We start from the raw sequence: 27,574 nt of genomic DNA, 5'->3' as shown, positions 1-27,574 counted from the left end.
TTTTCTTACGAGAATACAATGATCTGTTTTTTAAACATTTAAAATAATTCTAATATTCGAAATCTAATCAAGTGTCAAGTGTTGCCTGCCATTACATTTATATACAAACTCCAACAAAATGTGTAATAATGGTGGTTTATTAACTGTTTAATATTTGTGAAAGTGTACAAATGTGGGAAAATGAAACAAAGCCGCTGGACGTAACTTCTCGGGATCCTCCAAAGTCCACTGAAAAAATCTTAATAAATGACCACCATTTTACTAAGATTATATTTCATCCCATATCATCTCAATTCATTTCATTTAATTTCATCCCAGTTGATTAGTGCCTCAAATTAATCATCTTCATTTCATTTCACTCCATAATATAATTTTTCATAAAAATATGAATAATATAAATTAAAATAAGACATGACTTAAAGGTCTCAGTTACCAGGTCATAAAATCCCTTAAAAAAAAGTTAATCTGTGCTTTGCATTCGAACGTGTTTAATATTAGGCAAAAACTGAATTAAGCGAAAACATCAATTAAATAAGCAGAACAGCGTGTTCTAAAGAATCACACGGGAATTAAGCGTAAAAGAAGATGGCAGACGCGGAAGAATACTTTCCGCGAGGTGGAAAGAAGCCTACCGGTGCACATTTTAAACAGAGTGGCAACGTGAGTACAGTGGATGTCCACTATTATATTATAAATGAATAGCTTATTTATTTCTAACCTGATTTAATTAACCAAAATTACCCTAGACTATCTGTTGACTAACTAACTTATCAACTTGAAACTAAACATAACTACAAAAAAATTCCAAAATCAAAATACCACAAAAAAAATTGTTAAAATAAAAAAAAAACTTCTAAAAAAAGTATATGAAACTAATAGTTTAATTATGTAAGTACTATATAATACCTTTAACTAATTTAAAAAAATTGAGAAAAATAGCAGTACAAGAATAATTAGAGCTTAGTAATATTTGTTTTGATTTAGTTTTTAGGTGTTGCAGAAAAAGCAGAAAAAAAGAAGAAAAAACCTAAGAAAAAGTCTGAGGGTGATGACGGATATCTGTCTGACGAAGCCCAAGATTATTTGAAAACACACAAGTTAAATAATAATTTAATTTTCCTAAGTTCTAAGGTAAGAAAAAAACTACCTACCATTCATCTGTACAGTGAAATAATGTTAAAACTCTTATTAACATGTCAATGAGAATAACCTACAACTACTTTACTGGTATTAGGCTGCATATTAAGCCCATATAGGTAGATACTGCCATTCTGCTCATTTTACAATGAAGAAGAACACAATTTGATTTTAATGGTGGTATAACTTATTTAATAAATTGGTTGATACTTCAACCTCACATCTCAAGTTGCATGATGGAATTCATGCTGTGTATCTAAGGGCTCCTCCTCCACACCAGGCTATGAGCTTGTTTATCCACCAATGCAAAAATACTGAAAACTGAGAATAAAATATAATTTACTTTACATAAGCATAAATATGAATCCAAATAATTATTGTGACCCTGTCTTCTACATATATATAATGCACCTTTTTATTTTTTGAACATAACACATATAAAACACTTGAGTTCAGTAAAATAACAGAAGTTATGAAACTTTGTTTTTAAGATGTTGTCTCCGGAATCACAATGTCTACAACCTCTATTTGTTTTCTGGAATGTTTTCTACATACCCTTATACATTTTGCATGAAAATTTGTATTTCTTTGATGAAATTTTTGTTTTGCAGAGCTTAAGGCCTGGAATAAATTTACTTGGCAGGGTGATTCATGTATCCGATGTCAAAATAAAAGTATCGATGCCTTGCAAACTATTGGGCAATGTCATGGCATGTCACATCAGCGAGTCTTATAATAAGCTACTCGAAGCTTATGTTGAAGATAAGGTAATTTTTATTATTATATTTAAGGGTGAGCATTGACTCTACATATAAAAATGAATGTGAACATGTGATTTGGGAGTAACATATTACTGACTGAATTACACATTATACTTACCTTAATGAATCACTTCCTAGCATACAGTCTTTTAGGACACTTAAATAAAAGTGGTTCTAAATAAAAAAATAAAATGTTTATTTTATGTAAAAATGTCCAACCTTCTTATGACGGGGATTGTGGCCTCTTGGGTTTTTTAACAGCGCATGCGCATGACGGAACCGTAGGTTTTGCCACAGTCTCATGATCAAGCTGTAATTTGAAATCAGACTATTCTTGTCATATTTTGGTGCTTAAGATTTAGGCAGATTAATGTTTTATTAAACTGACACTGCAAACAGAACATATCACCATCCTCTCTGAACCCATCGCTTGTGAGGAAGGGCTCCACGAATAATTTAACCCATGGCTTGCGTTTCCGATTCGGTGGTAGATTCTGCAAAGCACTGCTCTAGCTAGGGTCAGTGTTAGCAACACTCCGGTTTGAGCCCCTTGAGCTACCTACACATCAAGGAGAAGTTGAAATAGCCTCTCAAGGCTATCAGCATTGGTATGGAAAAGAAAAAAAAAACTTGTCGAGGGGTGAAAGGCAATTTGGTTAAGGGACATTTTTTCAACTTTACAGGAGAGCAGGATTTAAAATTTAAAATTTGGAAAAAATATCATAACAAAAAAACTTCTGCAATTATTTGAATCGGGTAAACTTAATTGAAGTTCAATTAAAAACGTCGAACTGTTGATGCTAATCTATACTAATATTATAAAGAGGAAAGATTTGTTTGTTTGTTTGTTTCGAATAGGCTCCGAAACTACTGGACCGATTTGAAAAATTCTTTTTCCATTAGAAGCCGACATTGTCTCTGATGAACATAGGCTACTTTTTTTTTATTTTTTTTTATTTTATTTTTTTGGTTTCATGTGTGTTTTAGTGTTTCCGAAGCGAAGCGAGGGCGGGTCGCTAGTACCAAATAAAACTGACCTTTAATTACAAAGATAAATGTCTTTCTGAAATCCCCCCATCCCCTCGATATAATCTCATATAACTGCACCACTAAAAAGCCATTTTAGTGCTCTTTTTACTGCTTTAATATAATCTATTTTGATCCTCTTAATTAAATATTTGCATAACTGTACTCTACTTTTAAAATATTCGATGTCAGTTTAAAATCCATTTCAAATATACATGAATACAATAAAATCGCAATAATACTTTGAACATCAAAGACAATTAGTTTTAAGAGCTGCAACAATATTAAATAATGGACATAGACAATCAGACATGAAATAACCTTAGTTAGTTATGCCAATATGAAGTCTATTAATTAGTTTTTTTTTTCCTATACATATAGACTGAAAAAGTTCGTGAATTGTCACAAATGTTCAAACCGGGTCAGTACATAGCTGTGAGTGTAGTGGAACTGGCTCCTGGCAACACCATGCTGACGACTATGCCTCAACACGTAAACAGTGGGAAACGACATACCGATATTAAGAAAGGTTTGTTCTCCATTCCTTATTACATGAACTGTCATTATGTTTCTGAACCTAGGCCTCCTTTATAGATATTAAAGTTAAATCTTGTCTGTGGGTATACATATTGTTTAATCAACTGTCTAAAACTACACAACACTGACGAAATTGTTAAAACAGAAGATCACAATAAATAAATCACAATACATATAGCCTCACATGTATGTATGTTATTAATATAGTGTAAAGAAGCTTTTGCCTGAACTACTAACAATAACTGGTGGTAGGACCTCTTGTGAGTCCGCACGGGTAGGTACCACCATCCCGCCGATTTCTGCCGTGAAGCAGTAATGCGTTTTGGCTTGAAGGGTGGGGCAGCCGTTGTAACTATATGAGACCTTAGAACTTACATCTCAAGGTGGGTGGAGCATTTAAGTTGTAAATGTCTATGGGCTCCAGTAACCACTTAACACCAGGTGGGCTGTGAGCTCTTGCACCCATCTAAGAAATAAATAAAAAAAGAAAAGAAAATAAAAATTCGGAACTCACCTTGTGCTAAGTGATTAATGAAACTGGTGGATATTACAACTTGAATACCACCACTCACCGTGACAGTTTTAATCAGAATCTTACCTATATTGAACATGAGTCTCTGTTCACCCATGACAGTTCACAATACACCCTACCACCAGTATATTCCATTCGGAAATTGTACTTGTGTTTGTACATGTTAGTTTAATATTCTAAGATTGTTTTCACTAAGTACTCCTTTGAATTTCCTAGTCGCCTTTTATGATACCCATTGAGGTGGTCCTAATTCAGGTTGAGACCAAACAATAATTGGATTTAGGAACATATAAAACATGAAAACAGATTTGATATTGTTCTATATAAATTAGAAGATTAGCAGGGAACACCAACCTGGTCATCACATGGACATGGGTTCTATAAACTATAGATATTTTTTTTTTATTGCTGTATAGGCAGACGACGAGCGTACAGCCCACCTGATGGTGAGTGGTTACCGTCGGTCATGGACGTCAGCAGTACCAGGGGCAGAGCCAAGCCGCTGCCTACCGTTTAATACTCTCCACAAGCTTCGTTTGAACAAGGACATGTCATAGCGCTTATATGTGTATTAATTCCTCGACTATTTATATTTGGCATCTCTATTTCCTTAGGTGCCATCTTCCAAGCAGCAGTGTCATCAGTTGAAGATCACGGGTATGTAATGGACCTCGGCATACCTAACACAACAGCGTTCCTCCCGAAGAAAGATGCCAATCCCGAAATAGACCTTGGTAAGTCTGTAAATCTTAATCATCCATTAAAAATGCTCCAATGAGAACACCAAAGCCTATCTATAGCTTACTTTCCCTTAAACAGAATCCTTTGGGACTACAATAATCTCCACGGTAGCGCGGTCTCCGTCAATGTTCATTCGGAGTTGTCTGATTGCGCTAAACTAATTTTAATTGATGAAATAGCTGATGTTTTTTCTAATTGTCTCACAACTTACAAGAAAAATTTGTCGTGGATCATTTCCTAATTAAATATAAATTAATCATAATTAATCAAATGTAATCAAGTTTAGTTATATGTATTTTTATTTTTGTTGTCAATGCACTGTGTGTTGAAATTCACTAAGTTCTCTCCTTTTCTAACTAGGTGCGCTCCTATTCTTGATTGAATAGTATCTTCAGCTAAGAACGCACTTATTTCAAGGCAATATCGTGCCACTTTTGAGAGGGACATTTGATAGGGCTCTCTAAATACGTGCACCGCTGACGCCGCCGGGGTCGCAACTAGTCTAGCTGTGGCAAACTGTCGCAAACCACGCCGCCCGCCGCGCCTCCCAACGCACCGCCAGTAGCTGTGGCCAGGCCCTTACGTTGTAGATGCCCATGGGCCACGGTAACCACTTAATACCAGGCTATGAGCTCGTCCACCCATCTAAACAATAAAAATACTGTAATATTCTGAGCAGACACGGGCATGGTGTGCTGGTGCGCCGTGAAGTCGGTGAAGCAGACCGCGGACAGCAGCGTGGTGGCGCTGGGCGCGGCGCCGGACTGTCTGCAGGCGGCGCGGCTACAGCACAAGCCCGACTCGCAACTGCTGCCCGGCAACGCCCTCCACTTCACCGTCGACAGCGTAACCACATTTAATACTAAATGAAGACGGGGATGAAGAAGGGGATATGATACAATTTGTTAATTTTGAGAAAACGTTCAACAAGCTTTTGTTTTTCTTCATAACGTTGGTTGACTAGTAGAGAATGCCTCAGGCATTAAGTCCGCCATTGTACCTTTGTGCATGAAGTTGAATATTTTTTTTTTATTGCCTTTTAGGCAGACGAGCATACGGCCCATCTGATGGTAAGTGGTCACCGTCGCTCATGGACGTCAGCAATGCCAGGGGCAGAGCCAAGCCGCTGCCTACCTAAATAACATGCAATTTCTAAAAGTAGCCTTTAAACCCGATGTTTTAAGGTCTAATATAGTTTACAGGCACATAACACCTTCATTCAATGTAAAAACTCAAAAATCTTAAAAATTTACCTATTTCTACAGTAAATACCAAAGACTAATACAATGTATAGACTACATAGATAAGATTGTTTTTTTTTCTGCAGGCCGTAGACAACGGGGTCAAAGGTTTCGTGTTCGACGATGTGCAGGCGTGCGTGTTGCGGCAACACTTAGATAAGGGCAAAGCGAAGAGACCCGCGGTCGGGCAGAAGGTGAGCAACTTGAGAAGTTTGTCTGCTTGGAAAAACAATACACTATTTTACTGCAGATTTTTTGTCGACGGTATATAACAACACTGGTGGTAGGACCTCTTGTGAGTCCGCACGGGTAGGTACCACCGCCCTGCCTATTTCTGCCGTGAAGCAGTAATGCGTTTCGGTTTGGAGGGCGGGGCAGTCATTGTTACTATACTGAGACCTTAGAACTCCATATCTCAAGGTGGGTGGCGCATTTACGTTGTAGATGTCTATGGGCTCCAGTAACCACTGATAGCAATGAGTGGTTACTGGTGAGGTGACATGAGGTGAACTGTGAGCTCGTCAACCCATCTGTGCAATAAAAAACTTAACAAAGTTTTCTCTGTCCAATAAGTAATACGCTTGGTGTACTTCTGTGCATTGACGACTACACGCAGGTTAAATTATGAAGTACCAATTTTACCAAATAAATATATAATAAATATATCTATCACTCAAGTAGTGTCACTGTGGACTCCTAACAAAATAATTGTTTAATGGTGACGGCTCTTTACAATACTCACTTTCATAAGTAAAGATGGCCGACGAGATAACCATTTGCCGTTTAAAAAGCTTTTGAAAATTGTCAGCTTCGTCAGCAGGGTGGCACAAACTGTCGCCAGTGACTCCTTCGTGTCGCCAAATCGTGTCCTCTGTTCCGAAGGGCCGACTGTGTGTAAAATTTATTTAGTAAATACTTTTAATCATTTTTTTTATTTATTGCTTAGATGGGTGGACGAGCTCACAGCCCACAGTGTTAAGTAGTTACTGGAGCCCATAGACATCTACAATGTAAATGCGCCACCCACCTTGAGATTTAAGTTCTAAGGTCTCAAGTATAGTTACAACGGCTGCCCCACCCCTCAAACCGAAACGCATTACTGCTTCACGGCAGAAATAGGCAGGGCGGTGCTACCTAACCGCGCGGACTCACAAGAGGTCCTACCACCAGTAATCTCTTTATTTTTCCCAATAATGAAATAACACCTTTTTAAAAAATCTAATATTTCAAAAAAAAAAAAAAGACCTGCCCGCGAGTTTCTTGCCAATTCTTCTCAGGACGGAGGCTAATTCTTTTGACGTTCAACAAGTATGTACTTTCATTTATGTTGAATAAAACTTTTTTGATTTGATTTGATTTGATTTAAACATATTATTATCCGCAACACCCTTCGTCAGAAATGTCTTTAGCGACATTAATTAGCGTTCCAGTGTTCCTACCGCAGGTAACCGCCCGTGTGCTGTTTGTGATGCCGCCGAGGAACATGCCCTATCTGACGCTGAAGAACATTTTCGAGACCACGTACCCTGACCTCGAGCAGGAGAGGAAATACAAGGATGGGGACATCATTGAAGAGGCGCAGGTAAGTGTCAATAGGCACACGAGGGAGACAGAGTTATTTTTGCGATAGTCGATAGCTCATATTGCTTATCAGGATTCATGGTAGGACCTCTTGTGAGTCCGCACGGGTAGGTACCACCGCCCCTGCCTATTTCTGCCGTGAAGCAGTAATGCGTTTCGGTTTGAAGGGCGAGGAGCCGTTGTAACTATACTTAGATCTTAAAACTTATATCTCAAAGTGGGTGGTGTATTTACGCTGTAGATGTCTATAGGCTCCAGTAACCACTTAACATCAGGTGGGCTACGAGGTCGTCACCCATGTAGCAATAACTTTTTTTTTTTAAATGTTCAGAGTTTAGTCAGGTTTGTATGAAGTTAGGGGATGGAAGCATTCATGTGTTGAGTTGTCTGGGAGTAGTACGCTCAGTGAGACACTATGACAACGTTGAGAAACAGGCACATGGTGAAGGATCAGTCATGGTATGGGGAAGTGTTCAAGCGGACCACCTACTGAACTCCACCTCATAGAGAAGGAGTCACCAAGCAAGGTGGCAAGGTGTTTGATTGATAAGCAACGCACAGAAAAGTAGTTCAAATTGAATATATTCTACAGGTATTAAAGATAACAGGAAGATCGGTACATATGAAGTTGGACCACGGATGTACCGCTGTGATGAGCATCAAGAGAATTGATATTGAAGAGGAAATGACGGACGAAGAAGTCATTGCCAAATCATATCCTGTTGGTGAGTTGAACCGTTTTATAAAATATATCGCGATTCCGATCCGGTGGTAGATTTGCGAAGCAGCTGCCCTTGAGCTGTTGGGCATCCTCTGGAGGAGCTCGGACAGCTGTTAGCAAATCCCACCCCTCCTGGCTGAGTCTTTGCTCGCCCACCTGTCCTAGTGAAACTGGAAAGACCCCTGGGCCACTAGTAATGCTTCAATCATTAAAAAAAAAGAAAGTATCGCTGGCAACATTAACATTGGCATTGTAACACTTCTGCCCCACTCACTTTATCACTATCTAGTTGTTTTCTCTCTGTGAATCATTTATCCCCACCATTTGATTATTAACCAAGATCCAATAACTTGAATAAGCAGATAATGTAACTGACTGAACATACATTAAACTACAATATATTTCTTTCCTTTCCCTCTCCATTGCTGTTTAAACAAGTACCTAAGTAGTATAAAGCTATGCCCGTGGAAAATAATGTTAACCTAAATGTAATAAAGTTTACACACAAACCAACTAACTATTGTATGAAAACAGAATCATTAATATTAAAAACTAACTGACCCCGCAGACTTCTAGTGCCTCAATCGATAAATAAAAGACCTGAACTTTTGTATAAAATAAACTTAAAACAAACAAAAGGGATCCGTCCGACGGGGGACACATCAAAGGGAAAACAAAATTGTTATTTTTATTATATTTAATTCCGAGCATTTTATATTTTTATCTACCTTTTAAACCTTCTTTGGACTTCCACAAATAATTCAAGACCAAAATTATCCATATACCAAATCGGTCCAGCCGTTCTCGTGTTTTAGCGAGACTAACGAACAGCAATTCATTTATATATAGAAGATGACAATGAAGTTTGTCAATTTCACCTCAACATAATTGAAACATGGTTAATTTTCAATATTACCCACTTCTCTGTCCCCAGGCAGCACCCACAGAGTGAGGGTCCTCAACTACAATCTATCTGACTACTTCTATTCCGTGACGGATGATCCCAGTGTTGTCAACGAGAAGTACTTCACCATGGAGCAGCTGTCCGTCGGCGAGATAGTCGATGGTCACGTGAAGACAGTCACCGACTCATACATCCTGGTCTCCCTGGGGAGGATACACGGTCAGTACCAAAGTTCTAATTAGACCGGTTTATTTTTAGTAACCTAGGGACTGCTCAGTGGTAAGGATTACCTTATTGAGTGAGCTGTAGCTCGACACTGACAGAACGAAATTAATGAGAATATTCTTTTTTTTTCATTGCTTAGATGGGTGGACGAGCTAACAGCCCACCTGGTGTTAAGTGGTTACTGGAGCCCATAGACAACTACGACGTAAATGCGCCACCCACCTTGAGATATGAGTTCCAAGGTCTCAGTATAGTTACAACGGTTGCCCCGCCCTTCAAACCGAAACGCATTACTGCTTCACGGCAGAAATAGGCGGGGTAGTGGTACCTACCCGCGCGGGCTCTCAAGAGGCTCTACCACCAGTAATGTATTGTATTCTGTAGTTGTAATAGTTCCAGGATTGATATTCTAGTCTGCTTTAGATTAACGAGCCCCGGACAAGAACACAAGAAAAACCAGCAATGTACTTTAAATTGCTTCCAGGCTACGTCGGCCTCAACCACCTGACGGACGCCGGCGTGCTGCTGGACCCTCGCCAGGGCTCCAATCCGAAGCTCACCAAAAAGTTTAAGGTAATGTCAACCACAGCACTACGCCTCTTTGTAACTCAACATGTTTTTCATTCATACAAACTATTTATTGGGTTACCCATTATCTAATTATATTAGTAGAATTATTAGATCAGGCGCTAATGATATGTGCGTTAAATCCAATTATCTAGGTTTGATTCCTGAATGGGGAAAGTATCCTTGTTAAAGACATTTGGTATGTGTTTCTGGTGTGTGAGAGAGAGAGAAAGAGCATAGAGAGAGATAGCAATATTCTCGTGGCGCATTGTTACGGTTAAAGTTTTGTTAACAAGAAGTTTGTTCAGTTTTGTGTGTTCGTGTATTAACATAATACTAGTGGTCCCTCGGTAGTCGAAAGTCGACTATAATTAATTGAAATTATAATAATGTACACTATTACGATTCTATTGTCAAAGACTACTTCTGTAATCACAGATTTCGCCAAGACTACATTTTAGACAAATATTAATAGAGACAAACAATATTTAATCTATTCTCAATTTAACCACAGACAATAAGATAAGTTTGACAATAAAGAAAATAGTATTTATGCGTGTGTGTGTGTCAAATACATGTCATGTCATTGTAATGTTTTTTTTTTATTGATTTAATGTATTTCTTATGCATAATTTAAAAAAATATTAACATTCTGCACTCCTCCATATTCTCGATAAATGTGGGAAATTTCATACGCCTCCGTCTACGCAATTTTTGTAAAAAGGGGTGCAACATTTTGCTTCACGTATTAATATATAGATTTATTGCGAACAGGTGGGACAGCAGGTCCGCGCGAGGGTGCTGTCCGTGGACCCCGCCAAGCCGACCCTCGTGTTGACCCTGAAGCCGTCCCTCCTCGCAGCCGACCTCGACGCGCTGCAGCGCCACGACCAGGCCGTCATCGGGAAGGTGTACACCGGGGTCATATACGTGAGTTCATCATTACATCAAGAAGCGAATACACCTCTTAACTTTGACATTGTTAGGAAAACTTGACGAGTGACGCCATTAGTGGGTTACTAAAGTTCTTTAAACTTTTTTTTTATTGCTCTAAGTGATTAGCGGAGCCCATAGATATCTACAACCTAAATGTGCCACCCACCTTGAGATATAAGTTCTAAGGTATCTCAGTATAGTTACAACGGCTGCCCCACCCTTCAAACCGAAACGCATTACTGCTTCACGGCAGAAATAGGCGGGGTGGTGGTTGGTACCTACCCGCGCGGACTCACAAGAGGTCCTACCACCAGTAACTAAACTGGACGGAGATTATTGGGACCGGACGCGCTTTTCCGAAACCCTCTTATCATTATTCCTTGCATTAGGCATTCGGTGAATGATGACCCGTATGCGAATAAGTAGAGTTGATATATTATTATGTACCTGACAATCTTTCGTAAGTTGTTTTTCGGTTCTTCGACAAATATACTTTGTTTCTGGATGTGAGAGCCCCACACATTGCATTCCGTTTCTCTTATCACACCCCTGACGATGTATAATAATATGCAAAATGCCATGATGATGATCGCTTGAGGATCTATAAAAGTCAGAACCAATCGCCTCGTGATCAACAAATTACACAGGTTTCAATATCGATTAATCCAGGATTCAATATCGATTTTTCCAGGCGATCCGGGACTATATACTGGTGTCGTTCTTCAACAACCTGATGGCGTACGTACCGAAGACGATGGTCTCGATCGAGCCGATAGAGAACCTGACCGAGGCCTTCCATGTCGGACAGATTGTAAGTGCTTGGAATCGGCTGCTCATGGCAACCCGGTGGGGGTGGGGAGGGGTACTCCATCTAACCCAGTGCTTCCCAACCTTTTTATGCCATGCTCCACTGTAACATTTCTAAAATTTTTATGCCCCCCATACATTTTGATTTACTTAAGTTCACTTAAGAAACATAAATGATAGGTTTTAGGAAGAAATCACTATGAAATAGTTATCAAATCACAGTAAAGTGATATTCCAAAAATAATTTTAATACAGATTTTCTATATATATTAATTTAGTGCGATTGCCCCCCTTGACTATCAAATTGCCCCCTTGTTATTTTGGGAAACACCGCTCTAGCCCGTTATTTCTCTGCTCGCAGGTGAGCTGCACGATACTGAATGTGGATGTCGAGAACAAGAAACTGCTGGGCAGCCTCATACCGACGCAGACCTTTCGGATCAACGTGAGTACACACGCGGGGGGCTGCGCCCTCGACCGACGGGGAGCCCTAGCCGTCATCAGAATACAAGAAACCGAACATAATCCTAAATCGCGCTAACGATATTAACCGAATACGTATGCCGACATACAATGCAAATTATTATTTTTATTTAATTCCGTGCATTTTCATATTTATCTACTTTTTAAACCTTCTCTGGACTTTCACAAATAATTCAAGACCAAAATTAGCCAAATCGGTCCAGCCGTTCTGGAGTTTTAGCGAGACTAACGAACAGCAATTCATTTTTTATATGCATAGATTTATTTATTTGACAGAGAAAACGTAAAGCCAAAGAGAAGCATGATTCAATCGGAGAAGAGAGGGAAACCGAAGACGAGGGAGCAACAAAAATTAATGAGGAAGAAGATAAACCAAAAAATAAACAGACCTTAGCGAGCGGAGACGCTCCTGACAAAAAGAAGAAAAAGAAGAAAGATAATAGAGTAGACGGAGAGATGAATGGGAGAACAGAAGGAAAGACATCCGAAGAGAGTGACGCCATAGACACTGATTTATCTGAGGAGTGCGAGCAGGTGTTGACTCCGGAGGACCTGGCGCTGCTCGACCTCAGCCAGTGCCGCACCAAGAGGCAGTACAAGAAGAGGATCGATGCTATATTAAATGCGGTTAGCGAAATACACAGCGGCATTCCATTACTTGAGGAGAAAATCGCAAAAATAGAAGCCAAAGGTGAGATTATCCTATTGTGTAATTAATTTTTTATTTGCAGGCAACGGATTGACGATATCCATGAACGATGGTAACCACACACCATCAGGTGAGCTGTATACTCGTCTGCTTACAAAGGCAATTAAAAAAATGTACTCATAGTTCACATCCCTCTTCGGTATTGTCCTTAGTGTATGGACACTGCGTTGAACATACTTGGTAGGAGACAGCGAGGGCACACACACAGATACATTTATACAAACCCGTCCGGAGCATCGGCCAGTAATAAATAATAGCAGCAGGGTTTCCACCGGCCTGGACAAGGGTCGACCTCAATAGGGTCCAATAGATACTTAACCTTAAGATGTTATTTTTATGGTCCCCCCTTAGTTATGTATAGTGTAAGGTGTATATTTATTATTGGTAATTTTTTAATTTTTTATTTATTACCCTGGTAAGCAGACGAGCATACGCTCCATCTAATGGTGAGTGTGAGTTACCGTCGCCCATGAACTTCAGCAATACCAGAGGTAGAGCCAAGTCGCTGCGTATAAACAACACAAAAAAACTATTTTTGTGACACTGAAAAACTACAAATGTTTCTAATTTACAGGTTTGACGACGAAAAATAAAATGTTGCACACCGCGCTGCACTCCGAGAAACTGATCAACGAGGAACGCGCCAAGAAACTTGACGAAGGTCTCGAGACGGCTCGACGCGCGCTCGCCGACCTGCGCGCCGAACCTCACAACAACTGCACCGAGCAAACCGGTGACGTACAACAGCCTGAAGTGAAAGAGAACATTGAAAATGAAAACATACAAAAGAAAATCGATAAGAAACGTAAGGCAAATAAAGAAAGAAAAAACGCTAAAGACGAAACTGAAATACGCGATAAGAAGAGAAAAGGAATAGATGATGTCCGGAAAACAGAAGATAGCAAGAGAGATCAGGGGAGGAAGGGACGAGGGGAGCCGGCGGAGAAAAGACGAACCGTAAATGTCACTGAGGAGCTGCGGCCCGTCCTGCAAGCGCCCAGCGCCAAGGACTTCTGGAGTGGGACACTTGACAGTGGGAAGACCCTGCAGGGCCAGCAGTCCAGCAGCAGCGATGATGAGGTACACCGCGTCTGAACATACTCATTAAATTAATACGTGAAGCAAAAACTTTGTACCCCTTTTTAAGCGAGTTGCGCGGACGGAGGAGTATGAAATTTCCCAAACTTATAGAGAATATAGTGAAGGAGTGCAGAACGTACTTTATTTTTTATTATGCATAAAAAATACATTATATCAACAAATAAAAACATCACACACACTACCATGTATTTGACACACACGCATGCATAAACACTATTTGTTTATTGTCAAAATTTTCTTATTACTTATTGTCTGCAGTTAAATTGAGAATAAATTATATTGTTTGTCTTTATTAATATATTTTGTCTCAAGTGTAGTCTTAGCGAAATCTGTGGTTATAGAAGTGTAATAAATAGTCTTTGATAATAGATTCATAATAGTGTACAATCTTATAATTTTGATTAATTATATAGTCGAATTTCGACTACAAGGGGACCGCTAGTATTCATTAAAATCTGTTCGTTTTATTATATTACTTCCTTCATTAAACACAAGTCGTTCTAAAGAATACTCAAGAAATAATTTTGCCGTTACACAAAAACTACGAACCATGATTTCAGAGCACTTCCAACATAAGATTTGTAACAAGATTTTGTAGTGTAACAAAAAACAATTAAAATCGAGTCTTCAAAACCACATAATATCGCGTTTGTCTTAATAAAACCAACGCAAAAAGTCGCATTGTCTTTTCAACAGAATGCGTCATCAAGAGCTCGACGAGCGAACTAACCCATAGACACAGTCCACTGAGTTTCTCGCCGGATTTTTCTCAGTGGGTCGCGTTTCCGATCCGGTGGTGGATTCTGCGAAGCAATGCTCTTGCTAGGGCCCGTATTAGCAACACTCCGGCTTGAGCCCCGCGAGTTTACCTACATACGTTAGGTTGAAGCTGAAATAGCCTCTCAAGGCTATCAGCATAGGTAGAAAAAAAAAAGTGTCATCAACTCGCCGAATATTAAGAACTAACCCATTTCTAGGAAAAGGAACAACCGAAGAAGAAACGAAAGAAGCTGTCAGTTGCGGAGAAGCTAGCCAAGGCGCGGGAGGAAGAGGAACGTCTCCGGGAAATGGAGAAAAGAGCAATAGAGAGTGACGCCCAGCCGCGCTCCGCCGACCACTTCCAACGAGCACTCCTCGCCAACCCCTCCGCCAGCCAACTGTGGATAGCTTACATGGCGTTCCACTTGCAGGTCAGGACACGGCACCACAAACATGCCCATAGACACAGCCCACTGAGTTTCTCGCCGGATCTTCTCAGTGAGTCGCGTTTCCGATCCGGTGGTAGATTCTGCGAAGCACTGCTCTTGCTAGGGCCAGTATTAGCAACACTCCGGTTTGAGCCCCGTGAGCTCACCTACACGTGAAGGAGAAGCTGATATAGCATCTCAAGGCTATCAGCATAGGTAGAAAAAAAGTTTCTCATATGAACATTGACGTCATTGTTCGCTATAACTAACGTGACGATACGTCCCGCTTTGGGTGGGATTGTCCCGCTTTCATTTATCTGTTGTGCATGTGTTTATGAGACGCTTACTGAATACTTACTTATCCCAGCTCCATATTTTATTACACAATACATACTAAAGTAACTCTAATTTTGCTGTAGAAACGTAGTTTTTTGTTGCGAAATTATTTATTAATATTATTTTAAGGGTAAGTTGGTGTAAGAATTAAGATGTCAGTGAGGGTAACATACCATAATAAATTATTTCAAGTATTTTTTTTATTTTGCACTTAAATATTACATCTTACCCCGACATACCCTTTAAATGTATTTATTTATATATGAAATTCTGTAGGCGTCCCGCTATGACACGAAAAAAAAATGGTCACGTTAGCTATAACATGCACAGCCCGCTTCAGCTTTGCCATTCTCCAAGCTAGGTATTGCTTTGTCTCCTGCTAATCCCCAGCTATTATTTTATTTATTGATTTTCATTCATACTGTATTCCCTTCAACAGGCTACTGAGATAGAGAAGGCCCGTGCCGTGGCCAGGAAGGCGCTCAGTACAATCTGTTTCCGTGAAGAAGATGAGAAGCTGAACGTGTGGCTGGCACTCATCAACCTCGAGAACAGATTCGGTACTAAGGTCAGGAATCTTTTATAGTGTAATTATTGAAACTAGTGGTCCCGCAGTAGTCGAAATTCGACTATAATTAATTGAAATTGTAAGTTTGTACACTATTATGATTGTATTTTCAAAGACTATTATACTTCTATAATAACAAATTTCGCCAAGACTACACTATAGAAAAATATTAATTAATAAAGACAAACAATATTTAATCTATTTAATCTATGACCACAGATTTATTGATTTAATGTATTTTTTAGGCATAATTTAAAAAAATATTAACATTCTGCACTCCTTCTCTATATTCTCTATAAGTGTGAGAAATATCATACTCCTCCGTCCGCGCAATTTGCGTAAAAAGGGGTACAAAGTTTTTGCTTCACATATTAAAATATAGATAACTCGATCATTAAGTGACCTCACTATCCCAACAGGAGTCTCAACAGAAGACTTTAGAGGAAGCCTTGCAGATGAACGACACTTTCAAAGTCCACTCCAAGCTGCTGGACATATATGTGGACACTGGCAAGCAACAGGAACTCTCCGCGCTCGTCGACCTCATGCTAAGGAAATACAAAAGGGATCCAAAAACCTATACGCTGTGTGGGACAGCCTGCTACAAACTGAATCTCAAAGAGAAAGCGAGATACGTTATGCAGAAGGCCTTGAACGTTTTGGAGAAGAAAGAACGTAAGTACTCTTGATCAATTGAAGCAGGCATCTATTAGATAGGTACCACCGCCCTGCCTATTTCAAGTGGGGCAACCTTTGTACCGTAAAACTTAGACTTAGAAATCGGTGGCGGTATTTACGCTGATGTCTACGGGCTCCAATAACCACTTAACACCAGTTGTAATAAACAATTAAGCAATAAAAAGGCATCATAAACCACTCCAAAATAAACAGCTGCTTTAGTAGCAGTTTTTTTTATTGCTTAGATGGGTGGAAGAACTCACAGCCCACCTGGTGTTAAGTGGTTACTGGAGCCCATAGACATCTACAACGTAAATGCGCCACACACCTTGAGATATAAGTTCTAAGGTCTCAGTATAGTTACAACGGCTGCCCCACCCTTCAAACCGAAACGCATTACTGCTTCACGGCTGTAATAGGCGGGTACCTACACGTGCGGACTCACAAGAGGTCCTGCCACCAGTAAGTCCAGAAGCCCACGCTGGAATGAAACTACCCTTCCTATATTTCAAACAGGAACACACATGGCTGTAGTGAGTAATAAAAATGTTCTGTATGCTTACTGCGAGTTTTTTAACGTTCTCGATAGCGTAAAAGTTAACTCAACTTTGTATGTAGTTGGAACAGCGCTCCTAGCGGCAAACGTAGGCAAACGTTCCAACTCCATACAAATATGATTTAACTTGTTCGCTCTCGAGAACGTTAAAAAACTCGCACTAAGCTCTCTGTTGTGTGTTGTCTGCAGATGTACAAGTGTTGGTGCAGTTCGCCCTGCTAGAGCGAGACCGCGGCGAGCGAGAGCGCGCTGAAGCCTTACTCGAACAAGTACTCGCTGTTTACCCGCAACGCGTCGACGTGTGTGCCGTGTACGTCGATATGCTCGTTAAGGAAAACGATATCGAACGCGTTAGGTCAGTACACAAACATCATTCTTTTCTTTAGTGATATTTAAGGTTTGTATCTTTAGATTTAAAGCATTATTTGCAGAACACATTTGCAACACTGCACAGAGCACATGTCAAAATGTTGGCTTTAGTAACCAGGCCATAAAATTAAAAAAATATATATGTATATGTCAAAATGAACCTTTCAAAATTGTTTTTTTTTACACAGACAAGTTATGGAACGCATCACGTCCCATCAGTTGCCAGCTAGAAAAATGAAAGTGCTCTATAAAAAATGGATTGAAGTCGAAGAGAAGATCGGTGATGAAGGGAAAGCGGAGATAATCCGACAGCGCGCCATAGAATATGTAGAAAAAGCAAAGTTCTAATCAATAAATTTTATTGTACTATTAATTTATAAATTAATAAAATCAATTATAAGTACTTGAACATGTATGTTTTGTTGGATTTTATTGTGTTGTCCGTATTTTTAAGAATCTTAGGCATCGGCGGGGGCGGGGGAGGGAAAGCTCCTGGTACTGTCTGAGTAATAGGATTGATGGCAACTGGATTATCTAATTTAATACTGACAGCAGAACTGTAACTATGGCTCGGCAATCGTACACCGTATATAGAAATAGGTGCACAAACTTTGTATCCCAACTTCACGTAGAAGTTTTCTTGTCCTTTCGTCGACAAATGAATCATTTTCAAATTTAAAACGCTTTTACAATATTCCTCCACGCGTCTCATTAAATACGTTCCTAATTTTTTCCCGCGCATCGCTCTGCTTATCACAACGGTCTCTACAAAACAGCTCTCCGGTATGCTAGGTATAGCTGTTAATTTACAATGACCCAACAGAGACTTTGTGTTCGCAACTAAAATTAAACTAGTAGGTAGTTCATTGCAGGACGCTTGTAAGGACATCATTCTTGCGGTTTCACTACGGGGCCACTCTTCGTTTATCATTTCACAGCATGCTCTCAAATACTCAGGATGTTTGTGCAATGGTAATACTTTAAGGCCTTCGGGTTCCATTTTTAAAGGTCTAAAAGAAAAAAGAAAACATAGTTTATAGGAATAAGCTATACTAGACTAGAATTAACGCATGAGAATATCTCAACACGATCTATATAGCTTAGTCGGAATAGTAGTTAGTTAAATTTATTATGCAGGTTAAAATAATTATTTAAAGCTAAAAGCTCATTGCTCGATCTAGATTAAGAACACGATCCACATTTCATAATAAAAAAACCGCGACATTTCTATTTAATCTGTATCGGGGATGGTATTGTGCAACAGTTAATTAAATTGGACATTGAACGGAGGACTTCCAAGAAAAAATCATATCGCTCGCTCTTTTCAAATGAAGTGTTATCTGGCGCATAATGTTGACCAATTTCTGAAGTGAATATTCTTTAATCTTTGGTTTGAATCCTCTTCACATTCTCTATGCTGATTATTTAATGTCAAATGTCAACAGCCGATTGTCAAAATGATCAATAGGTAGGTACCTACCTACTCAAACAGCAATAAAAAATTAAAATAGATTTATTAAAACCGTATTTAAAGTTCTAAAACAATAAAGTTAATGAAAAGGTTGAGAATAAATAATTTGTGTGTTCTTACCAAACAAATAATTGTTGCATTTTGTAATTCTCAAGATAGTTTCTTCTTCTACCACCTCATTTTCGCGTAGAACCTGTGTCCCATACAGACGTTTACAAACTAACCTATTTAAAATTCTAGCTGTCAAAGCTCGTCTATGTGTATACAATTTATAATTGTAATTTGGTCTAAAGTACAACATATGGGTTTAGAGGAGTGAAAAAGACTTTCGGTGCACCAAAACAAGATATTTAATCTAAGAATCAATTGGGAACTTTTTTGAAAACATATTGGAACATATCATAACTTTGAGATAGTGTTAAAGCACACATTACAGACTGCTTGCTCTCTATATTTTTTAAAGTGAAAAACTGTGAATTATTTAAAATATACAGTAATAATAATAATACTGTAACAATATATTTCCATCTTGTATTAGTATTTTTGTAAGTATTTATATAGTGGATCTATAAATATGTGAAGTATGTGAAATAATCTTCCAGCTACATCTTCTTGTGCAATGGAAGCAGATGAAGACGTGCCCACATTGTCAGCAGAGACATTTGCTGCTTTACAGGAATTCTATGCTGAACAAAGTAAAAGACAAGAAATCCTTGTAAAGCTAGAAGCGGATAAAAAATTAACTGAGAATATTTTGTTTGATGAAAATTGGGTATGCAATTTTTTTTTTTTTTTATTGCTTAGATGCAGTATTGCAATAATATGCTTATGACAACTAATTTTCAGAATTCAGATTAAAATAAGCAATCCAATATGGAGGTATACCAAGGGTCCCAGACGCCGACGCCATGCGCAGAGCGGTCACGGCCGAAGACCGCCTAAACGCGACGTTCGAGTACATCGACGTCATCGAGTCCGTCCAGCGCACGCTGGTTTGATTACCGGTAATCAATGGCGTGCAACGCGAGATTAAAACCCCATTCTTTGAAGTTAGCATTCTACAATGCTAACGGACTCGCGCGTCAGCGCGACCAGGTTTATGAGTTTCTACGTGACAATCTCATCGACATCCTTCTGGTGCAGGAGACCTTCCTAAAGCCCTCGCGTCGCGACCCCAAAGTCGCGAATTACGTCATGGTTAGGAATGACAGACTCTCCGCCCGCAAGGGCGGGACTGTCATTTACTATAGGAGGGCCCTGCACTGCGTCCCTCTCGATACTCCCTCGCTCTTACATATCGAGGCGTCAGTGTGCCGCATCGCGCTGACGGGACACCAGCCGATCGTCATCGCATCCGTTTATCTCCCCCCTGACAAACCCCTCCTGAGCAGTGACCTCGAGACACTGTTCGGTATGGGGGACGCGGTCATCCTGGCAGGCGATTTAAATTGCCACCACACTAGGTGGAACTGCCATCGCACGAATGTGAACGGTAGGCGTCTCGACGCGTTCATAGACGACCTCACATTCGAAGTATTCAACCCCCCGACCCCCACGTGCTATCCGTACAACGCCGCGCGTCGTCCGAGCACAATAGATCTGGCACTGCTGAGGAACGTAACTCTGCGCTTGCGCTCCATCGAGGCAATGTCAGAACTCGACTCAGACCACCGACCTGTCGTCATGCAGCTCGGTCGCCCACTCAACCGCGAACCAGATACGAGGACCATGGTGGATTGGAAGAAGCTGGGCACGTGCTTAGCTGACACCGCTCCACCAATCCTCCCTTGCGGCCCGGATTCAACTCCATCCCCCGAGGATACCGTCGAATCCATAAACATCTTCACTGATCACGTCTCGACGGCGATCATAAGATCCTCGAAACAAGTCGATGTGGAGGACTGCTTCCACCGCATCAGACTTTCCCCCGATCTTAGGGACCTCGTTAGAATCAGAAACGCGGCAATCCGGGCCTACGATCGATATCCCACGGATTCAAACCGGACTCGGATGCGTCGCTTACAGCGGGAGGTCAAATCCCGCTTAAGCGACGCCCGAAACGAAAACTGGGATAGTTATTTAGAAGAACTCGCGCCCACTCACCAAGCATACTGGCGACTAGCTAGGACCCTCAAGTCCGAAACTATCGTCACTATGCCGCCTCTCGTACGCCCCTCAGGCCAACCACCGGCTTACGATGACGATGACAAGGCAGAGTTGCTGGCCGATGCACTGCAAGAACAGTGCACCACCAGCACTCAACACGCGGACCCCGAACACACCGAGTTCGTCGACAGGGAGGTCGAGCGCAGAGCTTCCCTGCCGCCCTCGGACGCGTTACCCCCCATTACCACTTCCGAGGTTAAGGAGGCGATCGATAGCCTACAACCACGGAAAGCTCCCGGCTCCGACGGCATCCGCAACCGCGCGCTAAAACTGTTACCAGCCCAACTGATAACGATGTTGGCCACGATATTAAATGCTGCTATGACGAACTGCATCTTTCCCGCGGCGTGGAAAGAAGCGGACGTTATCGGCATACACAAGCCGGGCAAACCGAATAACGAAACCGCGAGTTACCGCCCCATCAGTCTCCTCCCGGCGATAGGCAAATTATACGAACGGCTCCTTCGTAAACGCCTCTGGGATTTCGTATCCGCGAATAAAATTCTTATAGACGAGCAGTTTGGATTCCGCGCCAGACACTCGTGCGTCCATCAAGTGCACCGCCTCACGGAGCACATCTTACTAGGGCTGAACAGGCGGAAACCCATTCCGACAGGAGCCCTCTTCTTCGATATAGCGAAGGCGTTCGACAAAGTCTGGCACAACGGTTTGATATTCAAACTGTATAACATGGGAGTGCCAGACAGACTCGTGCTCATCATACGAGACTACTTGTCGAACCGTTCGTTCCGATATCGAGTCGAGGGAACGCGTTCCCGGCCCCGTCACGTCACAGCCGGAGTCCCGCAAGGCTCCGCCCTCTCCCCGTTACTATTCAGTTTGTATATCAACGATATACCCCGGTCTCCGGAGACCCATCTGGCGCTCTTCGCCGATGACACCGCCATCTACTACTCGTGTAGGAAGAAGGCGTTGCTTCATCGACGACTTCAGACCGCAGCTACCACCATGGGACAGTGGTTCCGGAAGTGGCGCATCGACATTAACCCCACGAAAAGCACAGCGGTGCTCTTCAAAAGGGGTCGCCCTCCGAACACCACGCTGAGCATCCCCCTCCCGACTAGGCACGTCAATACCCCCGCCCCCGCCGTTCGCCCGATCACGATGTTCGACCAGCCCATACCGTGGGCCCCGAAGGTCAAATATTTAGGCGTCACCCTCGACAGTAGGATGACATTCCGCCCCCACATCAAGACGGTACGCGATCGTGCCGCCTTCATTCTAGGACGTCTCTACCCGATGATATGTAGGCGAAGTAAAATGTCCCTTAGAAATAAGGTGACACTCTACAAAACTTGCATACGCCCCGTCATGACCTATGCAAGTGTAGTGTTCGCTCACGCGGCCCGCATACACTTGAAATCATTCCAAATTATTCAATCCCGTTTTTGCAGGATAGCCGTCGGAGCCCCGTGGTTCGTCAGGAACGTCGACCTCCATGACGACCTGGACTTAGAGTCCATCAGTAAGTATCTGCAGTCGGCGTCCATGCGCCACTTCGATAAAGCGGCACGACACGAGAACCCTCTCATCGTGGCCGCCGGTAACTACATTCCCGATCCTGCGGACAGAATGGAAAGCAGTCGACGTCGCCCAAAACACGTCATCTCGGATCCACCCGATCCACTAACGGTGCTTTTAGGTAATTCAAGCACCGGTCACCGTTCTCGTCGAACCCGTCGCTTGCGACGAAGGGCTCGACGAGTAAATTAACTCTCAGACACAGCCCACTGAGTTTCTCGCCGGATCTTCTCAGTGGGTCGCGTTTCCGATCCGGTGGTAGATTCTGCGAAGCACGACTCTTGCTAGGGTTCGTGTTAGCAACATCGTCAGGTTTGAGCCCCGTGAGCTCACCTACTAAAGTTAGGGTTACGCTGATATAGCCTCTCAAGGCTCTCAGCTTAGGTAGGAAAAAAAAAAAAAAAAAAAAAAAGGTCCCAGACATAAAATAGAGTTCTTAAGTTAAACTAAGCTTTGTAAAAATCAGCTTGGATACTTGGTTGGGCTGCTCACTGGGAACTTTAAAACACATTTCTATAAAATCAACTTGTCCGACAGAACAGATCCTGAAGGATTTTGCCCAGATCCACAAATAAGATTAGCAATCCAACAGAATTGATATAAAACACAGAACAGAATTCATACTAGTGTTTGTTGTAATACAAATACATACTTAAATAATAAATAAATAAATAAAACCTTATTTTTTCAGCAACTGAGTCAGTTTTGGTATGATGAGAAAACGGTACACTCTCTAGTCAAAGTAATTGATAAAGTATTAGATGACAGAGGTAAAGTGGCACTGATTTCGTGCCCCACACTCTTTGTGCCCTTGAAAAGACAGATTGGAGACAGAGGGACTGGTATGTATTTAACATTGCTAAGTTTAAAGTATTTTCTTCAGTTCTCACTAGTTGTCACTATCATTTTGAACCATCAAATGACATTAGCGGGTCGGGACCGGGGTCCCGTCCGTAACCCGGCCCCCTATGAGCTTCGGGCTCCACCCGCTTTGTGCGGGGAGGAACCTAGGCGTGGGGCGGCGTGATAGGTCGCGTTCCCCCGACCGCTCCGGGGGAAGGTGTAGCGCGGCACTATCAATCGGTCCGGCGTCTGGGGGACGGTGGGATGGATGTAATGTGCTCTGCATAAACCCTGTCCCGCCGTCTCAATAGCTCCGACTGGGTTTTAGTGAGGTTCGACTCCCACATACCGCACCTGCCGTGCGGGTGGGGATCCGGCGATTTTCTCCTGTGGTAAAAAAAAAAAAAAACCTAGTTGAACAAAAACACTGAAACTTAAAAAACTGAAAATATCACTAAATATAAGTAGTTAATTTTTATTTAAAAGGTCAGTAAATATAAAATGAATACCTAAGAGATTCAGTTAATTAAGTAGTAAAAGAAGTGTGTACCACAAAACCATAATAAGGCATTCGGTGATAACAAAATTAGGTAAAAAAGGTGGAAAAAGTCAAAGCCAATTAAAAAAATGTGTATTGCACAAAACAAAGTCTAAAATGAATTAGTAAAGTCATCTATTTTCTGCTAGAATTTATAGGTAGGTTACTTTAAAAAATAAACAAAAGTTTTCCACATTCACTAGCCAAGGTATAATAATATCCTCATAACATTTTCAGACAGAACAACATAAAAAAGATAAATTTACACTGACCTGATGCTTTAATTTAAAAAACTACCAAATGTAATTATTTTAATTTCAGTCACCCTACTAGAATACGACAGACGATTTGAAGTTCACGGTCCTGACTACATATTCTACGATTATAACAATCCTAAGGAGGTACCACCTGACGTACATCACTCATATGACTTAGTAGTGGCCGACCCACCATTTCTTTCTGAGGAATGCATAACAAAAACATCGGAGACAATCAAATTGCTTTCAAAAAATAAAATAATTTTATGCACCGGTACCATAATGAAGGATATAGTAAAGGAATTGCTAGATTTAAAATTATGTGAATTCCAACCTAAACACCGAAATAATTTAGCTAATGAGTTCTCGTGTTATGCTAACTTTGATTTGGACAGTGTCTTGAGTTGATGTTTTGTAGAAGTTGTATGAGTAAATTTTTATTATTATTTTCACTGTAATGTATTATTTATGAGTTAATAATATTCTGGAGATTATTTTCAGTTAGATTGTGTGTGTTTAAACAACAATCATGTCTTGAAATGGTTTTAAAATAAAACACTCTATAGTCCTCAGTTTTGTCTATTGGGATGAAAGATTTACTGGTGGTACCTTTTGTGAGTCCGCACGGGTAGGTACCACCACCCTGCCTATTTCTGCCGTGAAGCAGTAATGCGTTTCGGTTTGAAGTGTGGGCAGCCGTTGTAACTATACCAAGACCCTTAGAACTTATATCTCAAGGTGGGTGGCGCATTTCCGTTGTAGATGTCTATGGGCTCCAGTAACCACTTAACACCAGGTGGGCTGTGAGCTCGTCCACACATCTAAGCAATAATAAAAAAAAGATAGTTTTCAAAGTAGACGGGTGAGCACTTTCAACTTGAAATATTGCAGTCTCATTTATGTTGGATTATAGTTAGTTGAAGATACTAAAACACAAACTGAAACGTTCCATTTCATTTATTCTTAACAAAACGTACATGTCAACATGTTTATTATTGACCAACATTAACTAATTAAAATATAATATACACATTTTGTTTGTAGAGCTTTTTTTTTAATTATGTTTTTTTTTTTGTCAATTTTCGATTTTTGTTGTCATGTCATGCACGTTTTCATGTTGTGTTTGACTGTTTAAATGTAAAAACACAACCAGCTTATATTTTTGGAGCATTAAACCGTATCAATAGCAGAGCTATGTTCTAAAAAAAAATTATTGTTATTTATTTATTTCGATACTGAAGCCGACTGAATTAAAAATAGTAAATAATAATATAAATTGTCTACACCAGTAGATCCATCGGCACGTGCTTACACTTAACAAAATACTTATTTCAAATGCATTAAGGTTTAAATAGATTAATCTATTGTATTATACTTATTGTATGAAATACATTATCCGAAAATGAAACAAAATGATCGGTCATGTGACTCGACAAATCTATAACAAATATTTGTATTTAAATTAGGTCCTTTAACAATGAGAACTTACTTCGTCAAGAATTTAATTGAAAATCTTATCACAATACAAATGCGTATTATTGTACATTAATTAATTAATAAACATTTTATATCTTATATATGTTAGTGTTTAATCATAAAACATATTTACTATAGGTATATTTTTCTTATTTATAAATATCTTGTGGAAATATATGTTTATTTAATTTCAGTTCTTTGAATTGATTAACAATATATTATTATATTATTCTATATTATGCTAAATAGATGGATCATTAGTAAAATAGTATTCTTGCTAAATAAATAGATTAGGCCTATTGTGATGCCATATTACATATCATTATTTACATGAATTGCAAGTACAAGAACATGAAAAGTTTTTAGTAATTCATTCATAGAAATTAACCGTTATCATCGTATCCATTGTATAGATTGGTGTTGCCATTTTAAATAATACGATATCATTCAGAAAAATGAAACATAAATTTATACTTTAAACCTCTGAAACTTATCAATTATATTATAACATACAAAAATACATATTCTCGTTATTATTTAAATCGTAACAATTATACATTATTAATACACATACAGATTTACATGCAACGCACACATGCTAAATTTAATTGAATCTAACATTAGGTCTAACATATTGGTCATAATATTGTCGTAGCTACATTTTTGTACTGGAAATGTAATATAATATAATATATAATCACGGTCAAATAACAGTAATATATCTATTCGATTTCGACTCCTGCAACGAGTGACGTTGCATTTGCACAACGTTACATTTGCTCAAGTTGCATTCCTCATACCCGAGGGCACCAACACCTAGGAGTCTCCGCCTCACGTCGGGGCTCCGTCCCCTATCGTCGGCGACGTGCAACACTCCGCATCATGACTCGACAGATACACGAGTTAGAGGAAGGCATGGGATTCACGGCATGAAAAAAAAACGCTTATATCTCTACGCGTGGTAACTTATAAAAACTTTTTTTTTCTAACCTTCATATTAGTTTTACTGTCAAAAGGCCGTGCGTAAATATTTGGGGTTGCCATTATTGAAATTCGTTTATGATACACATTGATGAAATCTGCAAGAGTGTCAAGAAGATCTTTCTACTTGGAAGCCCGCTGTACCCTCGGGTTAGGCACATCAATATAAAAACGAAAACAAAACCAGCGATATTATTCGACATGCAGACCTATTGAAACATAAATTGTTGTTATTCAACTCATTTTCAAATGAACACGCACGGTTGCATTATATACTTAACATTTTATACAAATACCAAGTTTTACGTCTACAATAAATATTTATGATTGCTTCTATATAAATTAAAGTGAATTGTGTTATATATTTCGCGAGTAAATAACGAGAAAGCTAGCATACAAAATGGCTTTCGAATAAACGGAAAGCGCACTGAAGCTATGCCTTCGCCAAATAACATTTGCTTTTTTGTTGTATCAACACTGTTTTTTTTTTAGTATTGCAACATTAACATTTAATCAATCAAAATTGCTTTTGGCCTAAAGGTCCTAGATACCAGGCTATAAACAAAAAAAAACAAAACTATTATAGAATTTAGATTG

The 27,574-nt window shown here is 40.1% G+C and overlaps 3 protein-coding genes across 4 annotated transcripts; 2 read left to right on the top strand and 1 right to left on the bottom strand.

Moving 5' to 3' along the window:
• Positions 1–445: 445 nt before the first annotated feature.
• Positions 446–18,112, top strand: Rrp5 (Ribosomal RNA Processing 5). Its single transcript, XM_089738311.1, has 21 exons — positions 446–660; positions 985–1,131; positions 1,749–1,904; positions 3,306–3,453; positions 4,608–4,727; positions 5,414–5,580; positions 6,062–6,169; positions 7,420–7,557; positions 8,149–8,281; positions 9,212–9,400; positions 9,891–9,979; positions 10,748–10,903; positions 11,601–11,720; positions 12,078–12,161; positions 12,476–12,890; positions 13,483–13,988; positions 14,987–15,199; positions 15,972–16,100; positions 16,520–16,775; positions 17,524–17,689; positions 17,892–18,112. Exons 1-21 carry the CDS (start codon positions 586–588, stop codon positions 18,049–18,051), a joined length of 3,675 nt encoding a protein of 1,224 aa, XP_089594437.1. The 5' UTR covers positions 446–585; the 3' UTR covers positions 18,052–18,112.
• Naa80 (N-alpha-acetyltransferase 80) lies at positions 18,046–19,398 on the bottom strand. Its single transcript, XM_028181641.2, has 2 exons — positions 19,295–19,398; positions 18,046–18,713 (listed from the first exon to the last, which is right to left on the bottom strand). Exon 2 carries the CDS (start codon positions 18,701–18,703, stop codon positions 18,098–18,100), a length of 606 nt encoding a protein of 201 aa, XP_028037442.2. The 5' UTR covers positions 18,704–18,713; positions 19,295–19,398; the 3' UTR covers positions 18,046–18,097.
• LOC114248407 (EEF1A lysine methyltransferase 1) lies at positions 19,123–26,187 on the top strand. 2 transcript variants are annotated; one of them, XM_028181637.2, is made up of 4 exons: positions 19,123–19,171; positions 19,777–19,946; positions 23,574–23,724; positions 24,585–26,187. In XM_028181637.2, exons 2-4 carry the CDS (start codon positions 19,794–19,796, stop codon positions 24,926–24,928), a joined length of 648 nt encoding a protein of 215 aa, XP_028037438.2. In that variant the 5' UTR covers positions 19,123–19,171; positions 19,777–19,793; the 3' UTR covers positions 24,929–26,187. The 2 variants fall into 2 exon arrangements, with proteins under 2 accessions (XP_028037438.2, XP_028037440.2); XM_028181639.2 differs by having other exon boundaries at positions 19,151–19,264.
• Positions 26,188–27,574: the final 1,387 nt, after the last annotated feature.

Source organism: Bombyx mandarina, chromosome 25 (genome assembly GCF_030267445.1).
Source record: "Bombyx mandarina strain Sakado chromosome 25, ASM3026744v2".
Taxonomy (NCBI): Eukaryota; Metazoa; Arthropoda; class Insecta; order Lepidoptera; family Bombycidae; genus Bombyx; species Bombyx mandarina.
Note: the sequence above shows the minus strand (reverse complement) of the source record. Positions and strands in the feature narration are given on the sequence as shown.